This window comes from Acomys minous (assembly GCF_964271855.1).
Source record: "Acomys minous genome assembly, chromosome: 20".
Taxonomy (NCBI): Eukaryota; Metazoa; Chordata; class Mammalia; order Rodentia; family Muridae; genus Acomys; species Acomys minous.
Genome location: NC_140502.1, coordinates 17362043 through 17387500, shown reverse-complemented (window position 1 = coordinate 17387500; position 25458 = coordinate 17362043). Strand labels below are relative to the sequence as shown.

Below are 25458 nucleotides of genomic sequence, written 5' to 3'. Positions count from 1 at the left end.
GGGTTGGTGTCCACCTGACAACTTGAGCAGACAGTCTGTGAAGCTGGATGGAGCTGTTCATGCTCCACAAGCAGGCGCTCAGATCCGAGCAGCCTGACTGCATGCAGCTCCGTGGTGTCTTGGGGGCAAGCATCAGGTTGCCCTTGAGTTTGTTGGCTTCACAGCTGGGTTTCTCTCTGCCATGCCAATCACTGCCACAGCTACCCCAGGTCTGAGTGGCTGCTGGAGCTGGCCACCCACGCAGAAACTCGACCTGTTTCTAAGGTTTGCTTGCTTCCTTCTTGAGAACACTGTTTGGCATTTATTTCAGTGGGAGAGCTTAAGTCCGTGTGATGGCATGCACGTGGAACAGCTTATGGGAGCTGACTCTCTCCTTCCACCCTGTGGGGCCCAAGTATTAAACTAGTGTCTTCATGCTTGGTGGTGGTGGGTGGCTTTAACCTGCTGAGTCATCTTGACAGCTCTGGTTTTTTATGCTGCTCTCTTTGAGGGATTCTGTGTGTGTGTGTGTGTGTGTGTGTGTGTGTGTGTGTGTGTGTAGGTCAGAGGGCAACTTGGAAGTTGTCTGTTCTCTCTTCCACCATGTGAATCCTGAGGCTCGAACCGAAGTCATCAGGCTTGGCTGCAAGCACCTTTACTCACTGAGTTATTTTGCTGACCCCTGTAACCACTTTTAAAGTCCAGCTGTGCCTAGTGTAAGATGACAAGCAGAAACGTGATGACCTCAACAGTAGCATTCATTTTAAGCCACAGATTTGGGGGGTGGGGGGTCAGCTTGTTACACAGCATCAGCTAACTGATGCACATGGTATTTCAGAGCAGGGAGCAGGATAATAATAATAATAATAATAATAATAATAATAATAATAATAATAATAGTGACTATTAGCATTTGTGACCCTTCAGTTTCAAATTACCAAGTATTTGAAATCTTAGAAGACAAATGAGAATTTCGATTTGTATTTTTAAGACTTTATCCTTAAAAAAAAAAAGAAAGAAAGAAAAGCAGAACAGTGTCAGAGAAGAGAGATGGGGGAGGCAGAGGGAAGAAGGATGGAGGATACTCTCCCAAACATTGGATCCAGGCGACCCTCCTTCCTTGACCATTCTTGCCCAACCCCAATCCCTTCTCTGTCCTGGATTGGGGGGCCCCAGCCACTATCTTCTGCAGACTTTGGCCCAGTTCTTACTCAGGTCCTGGGCAAAAGAGAGGACAGAAGAAGGGTACAGGACCTGGAGGCTTTGTCTTTGCCCTTGAGAGACCCCCAAGTGGGCTCTTGGGTCCCCAAGCCTCTCGGGGCCCCAGGGAGGTAGGCGTTGAATGGGGTGGGAGCTTTGGAGGTGAAGTCTTGGATCCCAAAGACCAACGGGGACCAATTAAGTACAAGGCTGCTGGTCACAGTCAGAGGCCAGGGCCTGTGGGAGGGAAGGTAAGACGTAGTCAGAAAGTACTGAGCTGGTATTTATGATGGATGAGTGGGTGGGTGGATGGATGGGTGGATGGATGGGTGGGTGGATGGGTGGATGGATGAGTGGATGGATGGGTGGGTGGATGGATGGGTGGATGGATGGATGGATGGGTGGATGGATGGGTGGATGGATGGGTGGATGGATGGGTGGGTGGATGGGTAGATGGATGGGTGGATGGATGGGTGGGTGGATGGATGGGTAGGTGGATGGATGGGTGGGTAGATGGAAGGATAGGTGAAGCATCATTTCATTGAGCATGGAAAATCCTCACTTTAGGAACCCAGATTGGCACTGCTCTAGTTGGGTTCACTACTGGAGTTTAATGAAGTTTGAGATTGCCAAGCCCTAGGCTTCGAATACTCACTCTCTTTTTGACCCCAGACTCTATAGGTAATGCCACTCTCCTTCTAAGTTCAGATTCATCCCCATTGATCCTGGAAAGCAAAAGAGAAGGTCAGTGAGGCTCCCTGCCCACAGGCACCCTAATACCTCCTGCTCACCCCTTTCTGTTACCCAAGCTCCTTCACCAGGATCAAATGAGTCAAGTGTTTTAAGAAGGTTCTGAGCCAGGTGGTGGTGGTGCACACCTTTAATCCCAGCACTTGGGAGATGGAGGCAGGAGAATCTTTATGAGTTCAAGGCCAATCTGGCTTACAGAGTGATTTCCAGGACAGCTAAGGCTACACAGAAAAACCCTGTTAGAAAGAGGAGGAGGAGGAGGAGGAGGAGGAAGAAGAGGAGGAGGAAGAAGAAAGTAGTTCTGGTCCCTTAAGAAAAACTAGTTTCAGCCGGGTGTGGTGGCGCACGCCTTTAATCCCAGCACTCGGGAGGCAGAGGCAGGCAGATCGCTGTGAGTTCGAGGCTAGCCTGGTCTACAAAGTGAGTCCAGGACAGCCAAGGCTAACATAGAGAGACCCTGTCTCGAAAAACCAAAAAAAAAAAAAAAAAAAAAAAAAAAAAAGAAAGAAAGAAAGAAAGAAAAACTAGTTTCAGATGGGCGTGGCAGCACATGCCTTTAATCCCAGCATTCAGAAGGCAGAGGCAGGAGGATTTCTGTGAGTTCGAGGCCATCCTGGGTCTACAAAGTGAGTCCAGGACAGCTAAGGCTACACAGAGAAATCCTGTATCAGAAAACAAACAAACAAACAAACAAAACTGAATGAAAAACTCCTCTCAAATTTGGGTGAGCCTGGAAGAATGGGAGCAGCCATGAATCATTCATGAACAGAGTGTAGGTTTGTGGTGAGAGGCAGAGACTGGCATAGAATGTAGCTCAGCAGCCATAGGGGACTTACCTTGTGTCCTGACTGTCACTTGTGACTGAGTCTCTGTGAAGCCTGTCATGGGCTGGCCCTCAGGGTTGAAGGATGCACTCTGCCCTAGGAAAGGAGATGGGGTACATGGTGAACCCCAGGAGGCCTACAAAAGTGTTAGTGTGCAGGCAGAGCCTTGAAAGCCCTGTGGAGGGGAGGGGAGGCCCCAAAGCTCCTCAGTGTGGCCTAGGGTACAGGTAGCAGACCAGGGGCCTTTCAGAGAGAGAGAGAGAGTGAGAGAGAGAGAGAGAGAGAAGGAGGGAGGGAGGGAGGGAGGGAGGAAGAGAGAGAGAGAGAGAGAGAGAGAGAGAGAGAGAGAGAAGGAGGGAGGGAGGGAGGGAGGAAGAGAGAGAGAGAGAGAGAGAGAGAGAGAGAGAGAGAGAGAGAGAGAGAGAGAGGGAGGAGGGAGGTTCCATAGATGTGGTGCAGACTCAGGCACAGGCGGCCTGGTCCTACCTGAGGCTGAAGGGACTTCCTGTCCCTTTTGTACCTGTGCGATTAGACTGGTCAATCATGGGCTGCACTATCCGTCTCCGGGCATTGATAAACCTAGGAAGTGGGGGGGGGGGGGAGGGAGAGGGGGAAAAAAAGAGTGTAAAGAAGTACTCAGTGGTTCCCAGAAAGGGACAGCAGAAGGAATCCTCATGGGGCTGCGATGACCAAGGGGTGGGAGATGGCGTTTCAGCACCCTGGACAGCGCCCAGCCCAGCCACTCACCAGTTGTTTACTTGCAGGATGGTGAGCCCCGTGTCCTGGGCCAGCTGTTTCTTTTGCTCTTCTGAGGGGTACGGGTGCTGCAGCCACCAACAAGAGTCATTCTGCCTGCCCCCGACTGCTCTCTGCTCCCTATGGTCTAACCTGCTGCATCTGGTCTCCAAGGCAGGAGGATGGTGGGAGAGCCACTTTCCCTCCCTGGCCCAAGAGGCCAAGTCCACTTGCCAGACCCACTTCTCACACCAACCAGAGGCAAATTGGGTAGAAGGGGGACTCACACATGGGGAGACTAGCAGCCCCGCCCATCCAGTCCTCCTCAAGGAGTCCCAAGGAGTCCTTCCTCGCCTCCTCCCCTTCCACTATATATAGCTTGGCTGTGCTCCTACCTTCCGGTTTCTTCCTGTAGCCCTGGCTGGCCTCAAACTTAACTATTTAGCTGAGGGCGACATTGCCTCCCAAGTGCTGGGGTTACAGGTGTACCCCACCAACCACACCCTGTTTAGGTAGCACTGGGTGCAATCCAAGACTTCCTCACAATAGGCCAGCAATCCACCAAGCTTAACTACAGCTCGAGCCCCCCCCATTTAAATTTGCATTTATATTCTCAGCCCCCCTTCTCTCTCTGTCCCCCCCCCTTCCTCCCTCACCACCACCCCCTTCCACCAGCCTGCATGTGGAGGTCAGAGGACAATGTGGAAGTCAGGCCTCTCCTTCTACCACATGGGCCCCAGGGACCACATTTAGGCTTTGCAGCATCTTTGCTCTGTTGAGACATCTCACCAGTCCTGCTCAACCCCAGAATCCTCCTGCCTCAGCTTCCTCCTGAGAGCTGGGATTGCAGGCACGAGCCACCATTCCTGGTTTTTGTTTTTCCGAGACGGGATTTCTCTCTGTAGCGTTGGCCGTCCTAGACTCACTTTGTAGACCAGGCTGGCCTCGGACTCACAGCGATCCTCCTGCCTCTGCCTCCCGAGTACTGGGATTAAAGGCGCGCGCCACCACGCCCGGCTCATTCCTGGTTCTAAGTCTCCGTTTTCCTCTCTCCCTCTTCATCTGTTGTCAGTCCACCCTCATCTCTATCTCCCCCTCAACTCCCGCAAGCGCCTTTCCATCTCTCATTTTTAGCCTCTTCCTGTCATCTTACTGTTCTCTCTCTACTGGCAGTGTGGTACAAAAGCGAAGGCCAGATTGTCTGCATGTGAACCTGGCTTGGGTGACCCCAAGTAAGACCCCCAAACCTCTCTGGGCTTTGTCATCACAACACATTTATTAACAGAACATCCTCCACAAGGTATCCTGGGATGGGTGGCCGGTGGGTGACTGACGGGTAGGTGAGTAGGTGGGTGGGGTGGGGGCTGCTGGGAGGACCCATCTCTGGGTGGCTCTTGGTAGGGGCTGGGCCTCTGGGATGGCGACCTCCCTCCCTCCCTCCCTCCCACCGTGCCCACCTCCGCCCGATCTGAAGGCTCTCACCGAGAGATGCTGGAACAACCAGGCCCTCATGATGTTGGTGGCCACTTTGGGGAAGATCCCCCTCTTTTTGTTCCGTCGGCGCTCGAGATCCAGCTCCTCGTCCTCTCCTGCGGAACTGGGAGAGGCCACGCTTGTGTCCAGCCCATCTCCTGGGGGAGGGGGGGACATGCCCGATTGGCGCTGGTGAGCAACAGAGGACTATGGTACCCTGACCCAAGACACCACACTGCGGTGTTTCCCTGGGGGTCCCGTTTGAAGTGTAGCCTTAACCCTCAGAGCAGCTTCCATGTTTCCTCGGTCCCCTCCGAGATTTCTCACCTTGGTCGCTTGAGTTGTCCCCACTCTGGGAAGCCAGGCCTGCACTGGATGGACCCGGGGTCCCCAAATGTACAGACCCACTGTCCTCCTGGTCTCTGATCCATGTATTGTTCTAGGAAACAAGAAGGGGATGTCAGTAGGAAAGCTTTGGGAATCCAGGTTCTGGAGGTAAAAACTGGTCCCCTGCTTTCCTGGCTGTGTGATCCTAGGTGAGTCCCTTGGCCTCTCTGTGCCATTTTCAACTGGGAAATGGAAGGCAATAGCTGCTCTGCCCTTGGTGTGAGAAGTGTGGGATGAGCTCATCCGTGTGCAGGTGGGTGGTGATTGTCAGGTGAGCAGGAGCTAGCACAGTCTGTAGGACACCCTCATCGGGCATCCTCGGGACCAGAGATACTTCAGACTTTACACCTCACCCTGAAAGCCAGGGGTGGCGATGCCCATTAATCCCCACATTCAGAAGGCTGAGGTAAGATTGTCATGAATTTCAAGGCAGCCTGAGTGACAGGGTAGGACCTTTCCTCAAAAGGGCAGTGAATGAACTGAACGAAAAAGCAAAGAAAACCTTTCTCTTTCCGAGGCAGGATTCTTGGGCAGTGGGCTTCCAACTCACTCCCAGCAGGAGCCAGGGCTCCATCTCAGCACCGAACCCATTAACGTGCCCTGGCAAACCACATGAATATTAACTAAGTGGAAAATATACAGGCTATAAATAGCCTCTCATTAGTTCAGCTTGGATTTTTTTTTTTGCCAATGGGTTTACTTACGAACTTATGAAAAAAATTTGTTTCCATATGTGTTGTCTTTTGTTCAGTGCTGGGAACAGATCCTAAGGTATCCTTCATGCTAGGGAGGTGCTCTACCACTGAGCCACACCCCTAGCCCCTCACTGGGGGATTCTAGGCAGGGGCTCTACCACTGAGCCACGCCCCCAGCCCCTCACTGGGGGATTCTAGGCAGGGGCTCTACCACTGGGCCACGCCTCCAGCCCCTCACTGGGGGATCTAGGCAGAGGCTCTACCACTGAGCTGCATCTTCAGTCCTCCCATACCCCCAGAATTTCACATAAGAGAGTCCTTTTTTTCTTTGTGAGCTTTTTTTTTTCTTTTTCTTTTTTTTGAGATGGGGTCAGTCTTGTAGCCCAGCCTATATACCATGTAGTTTAAGCTGGCTTCAAGCCCATAGTTATTCTCCTGCCTCAGCCTTCAGGATTGTGGAATTACGAGCCAACATCCTACTATGGCAGACTTTTCCCAGAGACATTTATGTATCACATAACTTTGAACATGACCTCCCTGAATGTGAGTGCTATTCCACCAGATTCCCCCAGATGGCAGTATTGTCCCCAGAGAGGGTGTGTGTGACTCTAGGGGGGGCATGTGTGTGTGTGTGTGTGTGTGTGTGCATTGCACTTACGTGTACGTATTTGCATGGGTGTACAAGTGTGTGGAAGCCAGAGGTTTATGTCTGGTGTCTTTCTCAAGATCTCTCCACGTTATGCATCGAGGCAAGATCTCAGGAAACCCAGAGCTCACCGATCTCGCTAGCCAGCTTGTTCTTGGTACTCTTGTCTCTGCCATCCAAGCGCTGGGATTATGGTCAAGTTATGAGACTCACCCAGCATCTACACGGGTGCTGTGGAGCCAAACTCCAGTCCTTCGGCTTACACGGCCAGTGCTTTACTTGCCGAGCTGTCTCTCTGCTGCCTGCCCCAGCTTTGTGAAGCTCTCCTGTGTGGTAGTGTGTGGGTGTCCCCCCAGGCTCTGGAGTCATGCAGCGTGCCTGTCTCTGACTCTGGGATGTGCCATTGCTGGATGTGTTGATGGCATTTGGAGGTGACCCTTCTATGGCTTTTTTTTTTCTAGCTGAGGTAACTTGGGATCCACACAGCTACTATATATGTAACTGTTGTGGGATGTTCTGAGCTGATTCCATTTTATTTGCCTATAGTTCTAAATTTACACGGATGAATATGAGGCCACGTGGCTGCTGGGCAACATGGCATGTGTGCGCACATGCCTGCAAGGCCCGGTTGTTACGTGTGCGCAGGGGCTTTTTTGGTCAGTCTCTGTGCAAGTGTGACCGTGTCTGAGTTTGTACAGCAGTGTCTAGAGCTCCTTGGCTCCTTCAGAATGAACTGTGTGACAGTGTGTGTATGCTGTGGCTACACTCAGGAGTAACCGTATGATCCGTGCTATTAGCTCATGGCCGTGCTATTAGCTCATGGCCATGCTATTAGCTCATGGCTGTGCTATTAGCTCATGGCCGTGCTATTAGCTCATGGCCGTGCTATTAGCTCATGGCCGTGCTATTAGCTCATGGCCGTGGCTTGCTGGACCATGTGCAACAGCTCTATGTTCTGTGCTGTTGTCTCCTGACTGTGGGTTGTTTCAGAGCCTTGGGTGGCTGTAGGGTCTGTGCTACTGTCTCGTGGTCGGGGCTTGTTTCAGGAGGCGGTACTCATAATGGTCTGTTGAGTAGGAGTGTCTATACCTGACTTAAGCCGGTTGGCTGTAGGCACGTGTCTGTGCTGTGGTCCAGCTGTGTCCCGTGTGTTGTTGTGACGTGGAAACGTGAGTGTAACGTGCACTTCGTGGCTGACGCATCTGAGGTGCGCAGGTGTGAAACATGCCTTCCTGCTGTGCCCACGCCCAGCTGTTGTTGCCAGGAAGTTCCTGGTGGCGTGTTTGATGCCCACCTGGTCTGGGAGGCTGGGACAGGAAGCCGAGTAGTCCTCAAGGTCCTCTCTGCAACTACCATCCCGATCCTCAATCACCAGGTCTATGGGCATCTTCCCCTTGAGGCAGGTGATGTAGCGGTGACAGAAGTTGTCGCACAGGTCGTGGACCTGGGAGGGCAGCGGGGTACTGGGGGGGGCCACCCGGGGGAGCCAGGGCTGGGGTGAACAGGGTGAGGGAGCACTCTGCTTCCACTCCAGTGGGGAGTAGGGAGAGAGGGGTTAGAGGGAGGAGGGGCGGGGCAGGTGCAAGTGAGCCACCCTCACCTTCTCCAGCTCCAGCAGGTGGAACCGGAGTACCTGGATGGCCTGGACCATCTGCAAACAGAGAGGAGGGTGGGGGTGGGGGTGGGGGGGTAAAAGGAGAGCATCTAGGTGTGGTGGTGCACACATGGGATCCCGGCACTCGGAAGGGATTAAGGCAGGAGGATTGCCCACAAGGACAAAGCCAGTCTGGGCTACATAATGGGTTCTTAAACAATAGGACAAGACACTGTTTAAAAAAAAAAAAATAGAGAAATATCCTTGAGACAGATCAGCAAAGAACAGAACAGGAACAGAGCAGAGAAACCAATTGGGCCAAAGGCAAAACAGAGTCAGGCTTAGTAATTCGGCGTTAGGAAGAATTTGATTGATGGCTAAGGTAGAAAGAGAAGTGACAGGGAGAGAATCCATCACAGGGGGAGCTGAGAGGCGCTGCTGCGGCAGTACACAGCCTGTACCCCAGATCTACCTGACCTTGTGAACTTCCCACCTCCACCTTGTGAACTACATTTCCCAGCTGCTGCGGCAGTACACAGCCTGTACCCCAGATCTGCCTGACCTCGGCTCTGGGTCCCACCTCCATCTTGTGAACTACATTTCCCAGAGATCTTTGCCAAAGGATGAGGCCCAAAGGAAGTGCTGGGGTGCAAAGAAAGGGTATTTCTCATTAGCTTTCTCTCTCTCTCTCTCTCTCTCTCTCTCTCTCTCTCTCTCCCTCTCTCTCTCTCCCTCTGCACTTTACAGATGTGAAGGGTGACAGCATCACTAGTTTTGGCTCCCTGGTTCATGGAGCTAGAGTGGCAGAGCCGGGATTCAAACTCTCACCACCCGAAGTTCTCAAATGGGCAACGCCCTTGTGGTTTGAAAATATAGGTTTGAAAATGTCATCGCCCCTCAGCCAATCCCAGGAACACAGGTGGGGAGGGACAAGGGCTGGCCGCAGAAGGGACACGGGGAGGGGCCTGGGCCTCACCAGGTTGTCCAGCTCCGGGTTGGAAGAGAACAGCGGCCTCTCGGAGCGGATCTGGGAGGGAGAAGAGAGGCCAGGCAAGGCATCCCACCTCCCGCCCACCCTTCCTGCTGCCTCCCCTTGGTGCTTCGTTCTGGGAGCCTGCCCACCTGCTTAGCAAAGGCGGCGATGTCCTCATTGAAGGAGTCGGAGGAGCAGACATCACCGCCTGGGGGTGAGGCCAAGCCAGCAGAGGCCCCATCGCGGGGCGAGCACGTGGCCAGCTCACATTTCTCAAAGACCAGGGCCAAGAGCGGGAAGAGAGGGTGTCTGGCGGGGCAGGGGGTGGGGAGGGTAGTGGGGGGGGAGAAACGACAGGAAAGTGGGCATTCATGAGGGGCCCGTATGGAGTGTTCAGAGACAGACACAGGAGAGAAACAGATCCCAAGAGACAGAAAGGACCCTCTGCGGAGCCCCCTGCCCTGCCCTCAGACCCACTCACCCATAGATGTTATCTTTCTCTCTCTTCAAGCCGTCACTGTCCAAGACTGGGGCTTGGGGCTGGGGAGGCCGGTGTGGGCCATAGGGTCCAGGGGCTCGAGGTACTGAAGACGCTGCCTCAGAGAAACTGGCCAGGGCTGTCGTGTGCTCTGCAATGCCGGGGTAGTGGCGCAGCTCATCATACTACAAGAGAAGGGACAAGCTCCAGTGAGGTCGGCATCCTCAAGGCTCAGCCTTCTTACCCAGGCCACGCCACACAACAACCATGCACGTTAGTCTCCATGGATCCTGGTCTCTGACCTTAAGCTCACAGAGTCCCACAGAACTGTCTTAAGTGGGTATGAGAGTCCCACTCAAGACCCAAAAGAAGGACTGACTGGCCCAGATCAGGGGATGTCTAGGAAGGATCTGGATGGCCAGTAACTCAGGGAGAGAAAAAGGCAGAGGTATAGAGAAGGGACACAGAGGGAGCCAGGCAGGGACAGAGAGCGTAGAGGGAAGGGCAGGCTCTGACAGGAGGCACGACCCAGAAAATCCACAAAATTTACCTCCATATGCACAGCTTCTTCTTGCTCAAATCATAGACATGTACTTTATTTAGGCAGTACTGGGTTCCAAGGCCTGGTGCATTCTAGGCACGGGCTCTACCACTGAGCCACGCCCCCAGGCCCTCACTGGGGGATTCTAGGCAGGGGCTCTACCACTGAGCCACGCCCCCAGCCCCTCACTGGGGGATTCTAGGCAGGGGCTCTACCACTGAGCCACACCCCCAGACCCTCACTGGGGGATTCTAGGCAGGGGCTCTACCACTGAGCCACACCCCCAGCCCCTCACTGGGGGATTCTAGGCAGGGGCTCTACCACTGAGCCACGCCCCCAGCCCCTCACTGGGGGATTCTAGGCAGGGGCTCTACCACTGAGCCACACCCCAGCCCCTCACTGGGGGATTCTAGGCAGGGGCTCTACCACTGAGCCACGCCCCCAGCCCCTCACTGGGGGATTCTAGGCAGGGGCTCTACCACTGAGCCATGCCCCTAGGCCCTCCCTGGGGGATTCTAGGCAGGGGCTCTACCACTGAGCCACGCCCCCAGCCCCTCCCTGGGGGCTTCTAGGTAGGGGCTCTACCACTGAGCCACGCCCCCAGCCCCTCATTGGGGGATTCTAAGCAGGGGCTCTACCACTGAGCCACGCCCCCAGCCCCTCCCTGGGGGATTCTAGGCAGGGGCTCTACCACGGAGCCACACCCCCAGCCCCTCACTGGGGGATTCTAAGCAGGGGCTGTACCATCCTTCTTGGTTTTTGAGATAGAATCTTACTTTGTAGCCTGTGCTGGTCTGGAACTCAGAGCAATCCTCCTGCTTTTAGCCTCTGGAGTGCTGAGATTACAGATGTGAGTCACCAAGCAGCTAACTACGCATCTCCAAGTGTCTTAACAACTTATCACATCCGACACGTAAATTCACCGTGTTCATATCCACACACTTGGGCACACAGCCTATATACATGCTCATGTGATATAGATGCACATATACATATGTGCTATAGGGTATGTCCTACACAGCACTCAGGCTTAGAGCACCACACCTCCAATTGCCAGAGACAACCCTACACACACACACACACACACACACACACAGAGAGAGAGAGAGAGAGAGAGAGAGAGAGAGAGAGAGAGAGAGAGAGAAGGAACTGAATGAAAGAGGACATGAAAGGAAAGATATTTAGCACAGTCTGCAACAGTCAATAAATACATTTGGGGGGAGGGTAACCCCAATCGACCATGCAAATAGCCCTAACCAGAAACAAGAGTATGGGGGCCAGATTTTTGGATCCTCTTGTCACAGAGTCATCATGGGGCAGCAGGACCTTTGATCTCGAGGTGGAAGACTGTCCTTAGCGGTTGGGGCTAAGACTGGGGCTCCAAGAGGCAAAGGGCTCACTGGTATGAGGCAGAGGGTCCTGTGTGCTCCAGCCGTCCTGAGTGCACTGGGCCACCTGTGTGGCTGCCACTCTTTTTTTTTTTTTTTTTTTTTTTTTGCTTCCTCGGCTAACTTCTCTAGCGCCCTGAAGTGAATTCACCTGCTCCCTGCTGCTCAACACGAACCGCAAAAGACGGGGTTCTCAGCTCCAGCCAGGTCTGGCTCCAACCCTCTCTACCCTCGGGGGCTCCCATCTCTTCTCCTCTCCAGGACCAAAGAAGAGAGAGTCCCTTGTTTAGCAGCCTGGTGAGCTGTTCCACCCCTAACCCCGGGGTGGGTCTCAGACAACAGAAGCCTAGGGGAAGGCAGAAGGGAAGAGGATAGAGTGGAGGGGGTAGGGATAGGGAAGACGCAAGAGACAGAGGGAAGGGGGGGGACAGTGAGGGGGCGAGAGAGCATCGGAGAGGAATAGAGGGAGGGGAAGAGAGGACTATAAGGGGTAAAGGGGGACATTTAGAAGCAGAGAGGGGCTTGGGGCGGGACAGGAGCGGCCACCTACCCTCCGGGCCATGGGCCGGCGCCGTGCGTCTTGGGCTCGGGCGGTCACGGCCTGGGGCTCATCGCGGCGGGAGGTCCCCGAGGTCCCCCGCCGGGTGCCGGGGGTCTCTAAGTAGCCGAGAGCCGCCGATCGCGGCCGAGGGCGGCGGCGGCTTCTCCGCTCACACACGGGCCCGGCCTGTGTCACATCCGGAAGTTCACGCGGAGACGCTTAACCCGCTGTCCGCCGGAGCGGGGCCTCCTCCCGAGCGTCCCCTCCCCTGTCTTGTCCCTCCCCTCTCCTTTGAGTCCCTCCTCTGTCTCCTTCCTTACCTCCCCTTCGTCCCCTTCTGGGCTGAGTCCTCCCTCCTCCTCTCCCCTTCTTGGGCTCCAGGCCTCCCTCCACCCACCTTGGCCTTTGTATGTCAGATTCGAGGGGTCCTGTGTCTGGAGCTTCCCCGGGTCCCCACCCTCCCACTTGGTCCTCCCTGCTCTCTCCCTGCCTGGCCGCCAGGGGTCTACAGTAGCTTTTTTGCCCCTCTTTCCCTCTTGTCATCCTCCTGCTTCCGTCTCTCCTTGGAGACAGGATGAGAGCAAAGGAGGCGCAGCAAAGAACTAAACTTATATTTCAGTTGCGTTCCGGCTCTGGTTCTGTCCCTTTGCCTCCCCTGGGCCGGAGGCTCCAGCGTGTGTCTCTGTGCCCAGAAGTGGCAAAGTACTGGGCTGCTGGAGAAGCCGTCAGGGATGTGTGTGTGTGTGTCCCAGTCCTGAGTCCTGCCTTCAGGAAGGTCCGTAGCCTGAATGAAACTCCCTCAAGCTGCTCTCAAGAAACGGGTGGGACCTCCAAGCCTTGGGCGGGGGGCGGGGGGTGAATCGTGGGTCTAAGCCGTCGATGAGCTGCAGACAAGAGCTGCTATACAGCCAAGCCCTAAGACAGACAAGCTTTGGAGCAGGGTTCCAGTGACAAGAAGTACTTGTGCCAGGGGTGTGTGGCACTTGGGAAGGCTGAGGCAGGAGGATCGTGGGTTGGTTACAAGCCTGGGAAACCAGAGGGAAAGAGGAGGAGGAGGAGGAGGCGGGTCTGAGGAGGAAGCGGGGGAGAGGAAAGAAAGACAGGAGGGGAAACTGAGAAAGGGACGGAAGGCTCTGAAACATGGGAACAGAATCCGAGAGAGGGGGGGGGGGGCGGCGAATCTGAGAGCTTGCTAACTCGCTGTTGGCGGTGCGAGCCCCGCTGGGCTAGCTGGAGGTACATTTGTATGACTCCCAGCAACAGCGTGTGACACTCTTTCATCTATCTTCTCTGCTGGAAATAAAACAAAAGCCAGGGGCAGGGGTGAGAGGTGGGGTGGACCTGAAGTATGAGGGATTGGTGGGGCGGGGGAGGATGGGGGTGGGGGGGGGGGAGGCAGGCAGCTGTGGCAGCATTTCTACGATGGGGAAAGGACCTTAGGAGGCTGTGGAGAGAGGACCAGCAGGGACAGGATCCTGGTTCTTTTCAATCCCTTGAATGCCTCCTCTACTGTGGCTGAGTTCCTTAGCCTCCCAGAGTCTTTCTCTGAGCCTCTGCTCTCTCTCTCTCTCTCTCTCTCTCTCTCTCTCTCTCTCTCTCTCTCTCTCTCTCTCCCTCCCCCTCTGTCCCTCCCTCTCTCTTTCTCTCCCACCCAGAGACAAGTTGATCCTGATGAACGACTATGGTTTGGAGTCTAGACCTTCTTTCAACATGCATTTCTCTGTCTGCAACAAGGCAGGGCTTCCGATTTCAGGGGACCTTGCCTGAGCGTGAGCTTATCACACTGAGTGGGGTCCCCCCTTCAGCTCTCCCCACTTCACTGCTCGTGGAGAGGACAGGGGTCTGGTTACACATCCCTATCTCTCCCCCCCCCCCACACACACCGCATCATAGATATTGTGATGTAGAAAATTAATTTAAATAACTTTCAATTACATGTGTAAAGATCTCCTGTCTGCTCTTCCCTCCCCCAGTCCCCTCAGTGGAGATTCATGGAGGGGTGGGACCCAGCAACCTGGGGCCACAGTCTTGATCTGTGTCTTGGGGGAATCACCTTTGCCCTCATGGGACCAGATTTTTGGGTGGGGGCATGAGAGGGTCTCATGTGACCCTGGCTAACGAACTCTCTCTCTCTCTCTCTGTGGTGCATGGCTTTCCTGCCTCAGCCTCCCCAGTGCTAGATGACCAGCATGCATTGCGGTGCCTGGTTCAGAAGCTGAGACTGAGCCGAGGTGCAGCCTCATTCTGTCTAAAGTGGATGGGAAAGAAGGGAGTGCACAGAGGATAGCAGGGCGTGGGTGGGTGACAGAAATAAGAGGGGGTGTGTGTGTCTGTGTGTGCCCACAGAGACTCCAGAGACGGCTGCTGTTACCCTGAGCGCTGAAGGATCTAAGCAAAAACCAGGGGCTGGAGCTCAGGGCCATAAATCTTTTTAATTAATGAAAGGGACTTGGTGTCAGGAAAAGAAAAAAATGAGAGTGTCTCAGAGAGAAATTGATGGGCGAGGCAGGTGGCTACAGGAAAGAGGCCAGCAGGGCTCACACGCTCTCGGTTTGTCTAATATGATGGCGGGAGCCTTTCTCTGGGACGGGAGGGGCTGTGGTAGCCAGGGCTTGCTAGCTGGTGTCCCCTCTGGGAGGGTGGGGTCTGGGCCACTGTGCATGCCTCTGGATGGGGCTTGGGGACTGTGTTGGGCTCTTCTTGTGTGGCTGCTTGGGACTGCTCCTGTGTGACTCTACTTCAATTGGGGGAAGGCTCCAGACTACATCCATTACCAGCCCTCACCGGGAAAAAAAAAAAAAAAAAAATATATATATATATATATATATATATATATATATATATATATATATATATTCCCAAGTCTTCCCAGCCTCCAGGGCAGGACTCTCCTACCTGGGCTCAAACCATGGCGACTATGACTATGGAGCAGCCATACCCCCAAGGTCCTCAAGAGATTCCAGCCCTCTGTCTGTCTGTCTGTCTGTCTGTCTGTCTTTCTCTCTCTCTTTCTCTCTCTCCTCCTGTTACTCTTATCTCTGAGACCCGCCATCTGCCTGTCTGATTCTTTCCACACTCCTGGGTCCTCCCTGTCTGGCCCGGCTGCAGCAGAAGGAACCATTTACCTCAGGAGCCCTCCTCATTGCCGGCCTGGCCATCCATCACAGCCGCGGGTGGGTGACTGGGGCAAAGCTCGTTTGTCACCTGCAGCCTGCTGCTCTCCCCTCCCGCCCCACCAAGCAATCATTCCATTAGCCATGGCTTTGCAGTCCCAGGGAGCACTGCCTGACCCCGGGGAGCGGGGGTGGGGGGAGCACTGCCTGACCCCGGGGAGCGGGGGGTGGGGGGAGCACTGCCTGACCCCGGGGGTGGGGGTGGGGGGAGCACTGCCTGACCCCGGGGAGCGGGGGGTGGGGGGTGTCACAGGAGGCCACCGTTGTCTGCTCCAGGCCCCTACCATCACCCACCCCCACCTCTTTTCTATTTTTTTTTCCCTAGCCCTTTCTTTTCCTTCTCAGTCTCTGCCCTCTGCCAGCTGTGACCTCTCCCTTCTCCTGGCTGAATATCTCTGGTCTCTTCTGCCCTTCCCCCTTCCCCCCTTCCCTGTTCCCCCTCCTCTTCCTCTTCCTACTTTACTTTCTCTTCCTTCACTCTTCTTCCTCCTCCTTTTCTTCTCTGTGTCCCTGCGACCTTCCTGGCCCCGTCTTGGTCCCCTCTCTTTCTGTGTCTCATCACTCTGCTGCCCACACCCCTCCTCTTCGGGTTCCATCTGTTATCCTCCGCTTTCCTCCACTCCCCAGGGGGTCACAGAGGGGGGAAAAGGGAGCAGGGAAGGGGGAAGAGAGAGGGAGATGGGGCCAGGATAACACACGCACGGGGCACCTTGGGGACCACCTGAGGACTGAAGCACCCTGAAGCTGGCAACCTGTATCCTGTTCCTCCTATCTTCTCCGAAGTTCTCCCTAGGGTCTGACTTCATTCCTCAAAGGATTGAGGAGGCGCCTTAGAGAGACCAGAAGCCGTAGGCTGGGTGTCGCCATGGGAGTGTCTTACCCTCTGAGAGTAGTGCCTTGTCTTCCTCACACCCATAAGGTCTCTTGCTGAAAGGATGGGGGAAGTCGCCCCTCCCCCACTTCTGCAAGGCAGCCATGACAGAGGCCCCTCGTGAGCTCATGGACCCCAGGGGGACACTGTCCTGAAGCATCACCCCTGTCACTGCCCCCAAGGAGGTGCCCTGTGACACCTCAATGTCTTCATCCTCTGCTGGGGAACTCGAAGAAGATTCCCACACACTCCCCCAAGAGGGCTCTAGCTCATTACCATGATCTCGAACACCCCCCTCTGGCTCCCCTAACATTCCTGTCAGCTCCCATTCGCCTCTGTTCTTGTCTCCGCCTGGCTTGTGGGGAGCTCAGCTGATGCCAGTGACCAGGCACAATTGGGAGGGCAGAGGAGACAGGAGGCAAGGCACCCATCCTGTGATGGCTCCTTGTAGCTGCCTACTCAGCAAGGCATGGGTACCCGGCCGGTGGCTAAATGCCAGCCTCGAGGATGCTGGGGAAATGCTCATCAGTCAAAACAGATTGGGCTGTGTCCAAGAAGTTGAAGGCCTGAAGAGAGAGCGACTGAAGAAACTACGTCAATGATGTACTTGCCATGAAGCGGGAAGATCTGGGTTCGGATCCCCAGCACCCCAGTATCTGTTTATATCTGGTGCTTTAATTGTAGTGAATTTGGTCACTTAAAAAAGACATTATAAGGTTAAAAGCTTCAGAGTACAAAATGGCAGGTGCATTAACTTTGGAGAATACAGCGCTCTCACAGGCAGGAACAAGCAGTGTCTGGTTGCAATGAAATGTCCAGGCTTCCTGGAGTTTGTAGACCCTGTGGTAAAAGAGATCATTTGACTAAGGTCTGCAGGTCCAAGAAGGACATACAAGGTAACCTCTTGCCATCAGGAAATGAAACTGAGGGGCCTGTTATCTGGAGGCCTTGCAGCAAAAAACAAAACAAAACAACAACAACAACAACAAAAAATGAGCTGTTTTCCTTTGGATAGCCAGGAGGGTAAAAACAAGCAGGCAGGGAAACCAAAACTAAGTATTGCTGATCTCTTGCACCCTGCTGAAGGCGGTGTGGCTTTGGCTCTGGCCACAGACATATGCAACTCAGTTACTATATACTGATAGGAATCTAAGGTTATTTTGGTCAGCTTTTGCTTAATGTATTGTACATATGCAACTCATCTGAAAATGTTATGTAAAGTTATCGCTTTATGAAAACTATTGTAAACTGTTTGGGATAATTAAGAGATGCAAGTAGGTAGTTAGCCACCTATAAATCATCTTACTGTAGTCTTGTTGTATACTAGTTTAGTTAATTACAGAAATAAGCTTCATTTAGTCTCTTGCATATGTTTTCAAGGTTAAGCAGATGGTACATGGCTAGAAACAAGTAATGCTTGTCCATTTAGATATGCTGAGATGTACTTCAGTGATCTACAAAAATATGGCATTTAAAGATGTTTTTATAATACAAGGCTTTTCTGTCAGAGAGACAAACCTACTTCAAAGATGATGACGGTCATAAAAACAAAACAACAAAACAAAACAAAAAACAAACAACAACAACAAACCAAGTGGGGCAAGATAGCCACTAGAGAAAGAATTGTCCTTCTCTCCCCTGCTGATAGCAGTCCAAACTGTGACCAAGCAGGACATTGAGAAATCGACTGTACAACTTTGCAGAGATTAAGTAGACTGGTCCTTCAAAGTTCCTGCTTCAGAGGAAAGTCTGTCAGATATTCTGAGGCCAGAAGCCCAATGACACAGAAATGCTTGGTGACTGCCCAGGCAGTCAGCTCTCTCAGTTATTTCTATGATGCTGGAGCTGCTTGCTCTACGCTTCCTGCATACTTGCCTAATATTATTTCCTTGTAAAGTCTCTGATGGGCTGGGCATGGTGGCGCATGCCTTTAATCCCAGCACTTGGGAGGCAGAGGCAGAGGCAGAGGCAGAGGCAGAGGCAGAGGCAGGGGGATCGCTGTGAGTTTGAGGACAGCCTGGTCTACAAAGCAAGTCTAGGACAGCCAACGCTACATAGAGAAATCCTGTGTCTAAAAACCAAACTAAACCAAAACAAACCAAAACAAATAAAGTCTCTGATGGGGGCGCTGGAGAGATGGCTTAGTGGTTAAGAGCAATGCCTGCTTTTCCAAAGGACCCAGGTTCAATTCCCAGCACCCACATGGCAGCTCACAACTGTAACTCTAAGATCTTACACCCTCACACCAATGTACATAAATTAAAGATTAAATAAAATATATTTTTAAAAAGTCTCTGATGGGATTGAAGACTAGATATTCATAGTCTTACTGCAATTAAACTTAGTTATTTAAGAACTAAGACAAATTTTCAGGTCTAAAAAGATGTTTCTAGGTTGATAAATGCAAGTTACAAGAAAGTGATTTAGCTATAAAACTTTGGACTCACCAAGATAGGATAGTGGAATATTTCTCCAAGGTTGCCAAATACAAATGGACTGGACACTGTAAATACACTTCTTATCTGGTAATTCTCACAATTATTCTTATTGTATATAGTTTATTAATGTTAGAGAAAAGGCCATTTTTTAAACAAAAGCGGGACATGTAGTGGAAATGTTGGTTTCTTTAAAAACTCAGTTACGGCCGGGCACAGTGGCGCACACCTGTAATCCCAGCACTCTGGCAGGCAGAGGCAGGCAGATCTCTGAGAGTTCAAGGCCAGCCTGGTCTGCAAAGTGAGTCCAGGACAGCCAAGGCTACACAGAGAAAGCTTATCACAAAAACAAAACAAAACAACCTCCCCCAAACAAAAACCAACCAACCAACCAACCAACCAAACAACCCAACTCAGTTATGTTACATTTTTCTTTTAATTCCACCAGTTTATCCATCACAGATAATTTGTCTTGCGAGGGGTGTGGTCTATTTCCAGGTGCAGACAGTTTAATTCTGAGGACTCTAAGAGGGTTTAAATGCCAGAGACGAGAGAGAGAGAGAGAGAGAGAGAGAGAGAGAGAGAGAGAGAGAGAGAGAGAGAGAGAGAGAGGGAGAAGACGCTTTGAGAGAGGATGCTTCCAGGGATGCTCTGAGAGAGAGAGAGAAAGAGGCTTCAAGGAGATGGGCAGAGGACGAAGAAGGCTGCTTGTTCATCTTCCTGTGTTTGCCGTTGGCTGTTGCTGGACTGCTGGATATCCTGACGACGGAGATGGGTATTTTCCAAAGAACCTGACAAACCTACCCAGCCTACATCCCCCCGTCCCTTCCAACCTTCTTTCTCTCCTGCCTACGGTAGGGGAGCGGGGAGGTTGGAAGGGAGGTAGAGGTATTAAGGAACCCCAAATAAAACAGAGTCAAAGGGCTGGAGAGATGGCTCAGAGGTTAAGAGCACTGACCGTTCCACTGTTCTTCCAAAGGTCCTGAGTTCAGTTCCCAGCAACCACATGGTGGCTCACAACCATCTATAATGTGATCTGATGCCCTCTTCTGGCCTGAAGGCATGCAGGCAGGCAGAACACTATATACATAATAAATAAATAATACATAATAAATAAACAAAATCTTTTTAAAAAGAGTTAAAAATTAACATTTACACACATCCATACATATACAAAAATAAAACAAATAAATCTGAACCGTGTGTGTGTGTGTGTGTGTGTGTGTGTGTGTGTGTTGTTTTTAACAAAATCTCAAAGGTTCAATTTTAATAATAAAGACTGGGGTGTCAGATGCCAGGATGAAAGCCTGCCAGGCCGAGGCAGAGAAAGCACCCAGCTGGCCCTCCCTCCTCAGTTGATGTCCCAAAAGGAAATGAGAACTTCTTTCTAAAAACCCCTCAAACTGAATGTTTCTCACTTCTACTTCCTGTGCATCTCCCTATATTTCCCCCCAACTGCCTCTTACTCTTTGGGGTTTTCCCCCCCCTGTGTTCACTCCCTGTCAACTGATTCCTTGCTCTGCGTCTTGATCTAGGGTTAACTTTATTTAATCCTGTTTACAATAGTCAAGCAGAAAGCTCTAGGATGAAAGGTGTGTGCGAGGGCTGAGCCACATCACAGCTAGAAACAGGTTATTCCAGTAAACAACACGATCTCGGGGTTCACAGTGTGGTTAAATATCCTGTAACATTTTTTTCTTGGTTTTGTTTGTTTGTTGTTTTTGTTTGTTTGTTTGTTTGAGGCAGGGTCTCACTACGTAGCCCTGGCTGTCCTGAAAGTTGCTCTGTAGATCAGGCTGGCCTTTGAACTCACAGAGATCCACCTGCCTCTGTCTCTGGGGAGCCAGGATGAAAAGCGTGCAGCATTGGCTAAACAATTTTTAGAGCCTCAACTGAGTAGCCAAGTTAACCTGTAGGAAAGTGTGGGGGCGCATTTTTGGTTTTTGTTTTGTTTTGTTTTGTTTTTCAAGACAGGGTTTCTCTGTGTAGCCCTGGCTGTCCTGGAATCACTTTGTAGACCAGGCTGGCCTCGAACTCACAGCGATCCACCTGCCTCTGCCTCCCAAGGGGGCATTTTTTTTTTGATTGATGATTGATGAGGGGCAGGTGGCCAACTGTGTGTGGTGCCTCCCCTACATAGGTGGTGCTGGGCTGTCTAAGAAAAGCAGGTGAGCAGCCTTGCCTGCCGCTGACCCTGATGTCCCGTAGGTCACACAGTGCGGTCCGCCACCGTCTTTTACACTTTGGGAAAATAATCATCAGGTATATTGAAATTTTGCCTTCTCGATGGTTTGAACACACCAGGCCTGTTCTGAAGGTCACTGCCATTTCTCACAAGCTGCTGAAGGAGCAAGAATAAAGGCATTTGATTTGTAATGATGAAAACGGAAAGAAAGAAGGCGCGTAGTGGTGGCGCACGCCTTTACTCCCAGCACTTGGGAGGCAGAGGCAGGTGGATCGCTGTGAGTTCGAGGCCAGGCATGATGGGAATCTGGGGTCCAGACACCCTAGCTCACTCCTGGGGCTGTTGGACGTTGTGTTTCAGGACTTTTCCTGGGCAGACTATTTCTTTTCACCCTGGAGAGCAGGCATTGCCTTCCCTAGGAAAAGATTCCACCGACACGCAGCTAGCTAAGCCAGTGTGTTTTGGGGGTTACCCCAGGAGTGTGGATCAGTCTCAGACAACCACCTCACCAAACAGCTCACCCCAGAGTTGGTAGCGACCCACAAAAACTGCATTCCTGGGGTCCCTTGTGTGACATGCAGGCAGCTTCACTTAAGAGTCCCATCTCTCACCAGCAACTGTTCTAGGGGGAGGAACCTGCCTGGGGAGCTTCCTGGTCCTTTTGTCTCGTGAGTCCTTCGTGTTTTTTTAAAATTTATTTATTTATTTTTCTTTTTTTGATTTTGTTTTTGTTTGTTTGTTTGTTTGTTTTTTCGAGACAGGGTCTCTCTGTGTTAGCCTTGGCTATCCTGGACTCACTTTGTAGACCAGGCTGGCCTCGAACTCACAGCGATCCCCCCGCCTCTGCCTCCCCAGTGCTGGGATTAAAGGCGTGCGCCACCACGCCCGGCTCGTTTTTTTTTTTAAAATAAGATTTATTTATTTTAATTTTATGAGTCTTTTTCCTGTACTTATGTATGCCACGTGCAAACTTTGGTGTCCAGGGAGGCCAGAAGAGGGCACTAGATCCCCAGGAACAGGAATTATACACTGTTGTGAGCCACCATGTTGGTTCTCAGAACCAAACCTGAGTCCACTGCAAAAGCAGCAAGTGCTTTTAACCACTGAGCCCCCCACCCCCTCTCTTTTATTTTTTATTTTTTATATTTTTAGTTTTTATTGTTAGGTGATGGTGGTGCATACCTTTAATCCCAGCACTCAGGAGACAGAGGTAGATGGATCTCTGTGAGTTTGAGGCCAGCCTGGTCTACAGAGTGAGTTCCAGGACAGCCGGGGCTACACAGAGAAACCCTGTCTCAAAACAACCACGACGACGACGACAACGATTTTTTTTTAATTGTATTGTATTTTTAATTATGTGTGTCTGTGTCTGTGTGTGGCTATGTGCATCTGAGTGTAGGTGCCTGTGGAGGCCAGAAGGGGGCGGTAGGTGCCCTCGGAGCTGGAATTTACAGGTGGTGCCAGCCTTCCAACCTAGGTACTGGGAGCCAAACTTGGTTTCTCTGCAAGTGCTATACCTGCTCCCCAGCCCCTCGCGTGAGTCTCATGAGCTGCCCGGCTCCATGCATTAGCACATGTTTCAATCGCAGGAAACAGCTGTACGAGGGGTGTCTGGCTTGGCTGAGCTCTGCAGGTGCACGGCAGGAGAGAGGACCACAGATGCATTCCATTAAGTCACAGTGGAGACGGTGGCAGGCTGAATAATGGCCCCCCAAATGTCCACTCTTACAGTCCTCAGAACCTGGGAATGTTGCCAAACGTGACCCCAGAAGAATCTGTAGTTGTGTCCAATATAAAATTGGGGGGACAAGGGGAAAATATTAACCACCCAGGTGGGTCATATTGTGACATCACCAGGGACCTTTTCTTTTTCTTTCTTTCTTTTCTTTTTTTTTTTTCCAAGACAGAGTTTCTCCATGTCTTTCTTTCTCTGTCTCTTTGTTTGTTTGTCTGTTTACTTATTTATTTATTTGGTTTTCTGAGACAAGGTTTCTCTGTGTAGCCTTGGCTGTCCTGGACTCACTTTGTAGGCCAGGCTGGCCTTGAACTCACAGTGAACTACCTGCCTCTACCTCCCGAGTGCTGGGATTAAAGAAAAAAATTATTTATTATTATATATACAGTGTCTGCCTGCATATACACCCGCAGGCCAGAAGAGGGCATCAGATTACATTATAGATGGTTGTGAGCCACCATGTGGTTGCTGGGAATTGAACTCAGGTCCTCTGGAGGAGCAGACAGTGAGTGCTCTTAACCACTGAGCCATCTCTCCAGCCCCTGGGACCTTTTAATTAAAAGGGTGTCACAAGGAGACTGGCTGACACTGGCAGATGCCATGAAGCAGACAGGGATGGTGCCAGAGAAGATGAAAACGGAAGCTTTTGGAAACTTGGAAACAGATTATCTGGCCAAGTCCCTGGGAGTACAACCCAGCTAACCTCATGATTTAATCCAGCATCAGACTCTGAAGAAAGCCTGTGCTTCTTTAAGCTGGGAGGTCTGTGGGGGTCAGACTGTTAGAAGGGTTCTGATCCTGTTCGAGTCTCTACAGACCTGTGTCTCATCCAGAACCAACGGCACATAGCTACTTGTCCTGTGTCCCGCTGCCTTTTGCATACACACTCAGAATGCCCTGGGGATTTGGGGGGGGAGTGTTCTCGCCAGAGAGAGCCCCTAAGACTCTCTTCCCTAGCCTCCGGTTCGGCTGGTTGGCACATGACTCAGATCCCAGTGAGGTCCTAAAGCCCAAATGTGCACCTTGCAGAAGAAGCCCCGGTGGGCATCTGTCTGTATGGATGGTGAGAGGAGGGAACATCAGAGGAAGAAGGGACTTGGCAGCAGTGGCATTGCCTCTCAGCAAGACAAACTGGGGTGTTGAAGATCAGTTGTGTTTTGGGGTGCTAGGGATGAAGCCTTTTGCATACTAGGCAGGTGTTTTGCCTTTTAGCAACACCCCAGCCCCTCACTGGGGGGTTCTAGGCAGGGGATCTACCACTGAGCCACACTCCCAGCCCCTCACTGGGGGATTCTAGGCAGGGGCTCTACCACTGAGCCACGCCCCAGCCCCTCACTGGGGGATTCTAGGCAGGGGCTCTACCCCTGAGCCACGCCCCAGCCCCTCACTGGGGCATTCTAGGCAGGGGCTCTACCACTGAGCCACACTCCCAGCCCCTCACTGGGGGATTCTAGGCAGGGGCTCTACCACTGAGCCATACCCCCAGCCCCTCACTGAGGGATTCTAGGCAGGGGCTCTACCCCTGAGCCACGCCCCAGCCCCTCACTGGGGCATTCTAGGCAGGGGCTCTACCACTGAGCCACACTCCCAGCCCCTCACTGGGGGATTCTAGGCAGGGGCTCTACCACTGAGCCATACCCCCAGCCCCTCACTGAGGGATTCTAGGCAGGGGCTCTACCACTGAACCACTCCCCCAGCCCCTCACTGGGGGATTCTAGGCAGGGGCTCTACCCCTGAGCCACGCCCCAGCCCCTCACTGGGGCATTCTAGGCAGGGGCTCTACCACTGAGCCACACCCCAGCCCCTCACTGGGGGATTCTAGGCAGGGGCTCTACCACTGAACCATGCCCCCAGCCCCTCCCTGGGGGGTTCTAGGCAGGGGCTCTACCACTGAGCCACGCCCCCAGCCCCTCCCTGGGGGGTTCTAGGCAGGGGCTCTACCACTGAGCCACACTCCCAGCCCCTTGAAGGACCTCACTCACCATGTTCCCCTGGCACAGTTCCACTGTACCCATTCAGTCTTGCTAACATGAATGTCCTTTGTCCCTCTGCATCCCAGACCTCATTTCCACCTTTCCTTGCGGTGAGGCCTCGGGTAAACTTCTGCATCTCACTTGGCTTTAGTTTCCTCGTCTGTGGAAACTAAACTGGTGGGTTTAAGGGAACCATGCGGGGAGGCATCCTGATACAGGTCCTGGGTTCAGAACCCTCCAGTCCTTGCCACCTCCCAGTCCCCTCTCCCCTCTCCAGATTTTCTAAAGTGTGGTCTAGGCACCTTGACTCAGTTTCCCAGCTCTACTCATTGCACATTGGGCCGATTATACCCCACATGCTTTCTACCCGGACTCAGACCTCACCAGGCTGCTCCCAGCAAGGTCAAAGCTCAAATGTTTTCTTTTCTTACAAAAAAGAGAGTCTCACTGTCCTATTGGTGGTGGCACATGCCTTTAATCCCAGCACTCGGGAAGCAGAGACAGGCGGATCACTGTGAGTTCGAGGCCAGCCTGGTTTATAGAGTGAGTGAGTTCCAGGACAGACAGAGAGACAGAGAGACAGAGGGACAGAGGGAGAAAGACAGAGAGAGAGACAGAGACAGAGAAAGAGAGAGAAAGAGAGACAGAGGAAGAGACAGAGACACTGAGACACACACACACGGGGAGAAGGAGAGACAGAGACAGAGAGATGAGAGAGAGAGGGGAGAGAAAGAGAAAGAGAGAGAGAGAGAGAGAGAGAGAGAGAGAGAGAGAGAGAGAGAGAGAGAGAGAGAGACTGAGACTATCTCGTGTAGGCCAGGCCCAGGTTGGACAGGATCTCCTGCCCTCCCTCCCTCCACGGCCCTAGTGCATGCACCAAGG

At 52.4% G+C, this 25458-nt stretch overlaps 1 protein-coding gene across 5 annotated transcripts; it reads right to left on the bottom strand.

The window, feature by feature from the left end:
• Positions 1-899: 899 nt before the first annotated feature.
• On the bottom strand, positions 900-12748 carry MEIS3 (Meis homeobox 3). Of its 5 annotated transcripts, none has more exons than XM_084770986.1 (14): positions 12525-12598; positions 12214-12390; positions 9738-9919; positions 9406-9565; positions 9260-9310; positions 8290-8340; positions 7984-8133; positions 5289-5400; positions 4971-5119; positions 3501-3577; positions 3274-3332; positions 2766-2849; positions 1835-1904; positions 900-1416 (listed from the first exon to the last, which is right to left on the bottom strand). In XM_084770986.1, exons 2-13 carry the CDS (start codon positions 12223-12225, stop codon positions 1855-1857), a joined length of 1137 nt encoding a protein of 378 aa, XP_084627112.1. In that variant the 5' UTR covers positions 12226-12390; positions 12525-12598; the 3' UTR covers positions 900-1416; positions 1835-1854. The 5 variants fall into 5 exon arrangements, with proteins under 5 accessions (XP_084627112.1, XP_084627113.1, XP_084627111.1 ...); XM_084770985.1 differs by lacking the exon at positions 12525-12598 and adding an exon at positions 12602-12748 and having other exon boundaries at positions 903-1416; XM_084770987.1 differs by lacking the exon at positions 12525-12598 and having other exon boundaries at positions 901-1197; positions 12214-12464.
• Between the last annotated feature and the right edge of the window lie 12710 nt (positions 12749-25458).

What these genes read in the sequence shown, in the direction of transcription:
- MEIS3 (XM_084770985.1), bottom strand. An exon ending in GGTTGTTCCAGCATCTCTCG is followed by an intron (nt 3,578 to 4,970) that starts GTGAGAGCCTTC and finishes TGGTGGCTGCAG; the next exon opens with CACCCGTACCCCTCAGAAGA. An exon ending in TGACCAGTCTAATCGCACAG is followed by an intron (nt 2,850 to 3,273) that starts GTACAAAAGGGA and finishes CTCCTTTCCTAG; the next exon opens with GGCAGAGTGCATCCTTCAAC.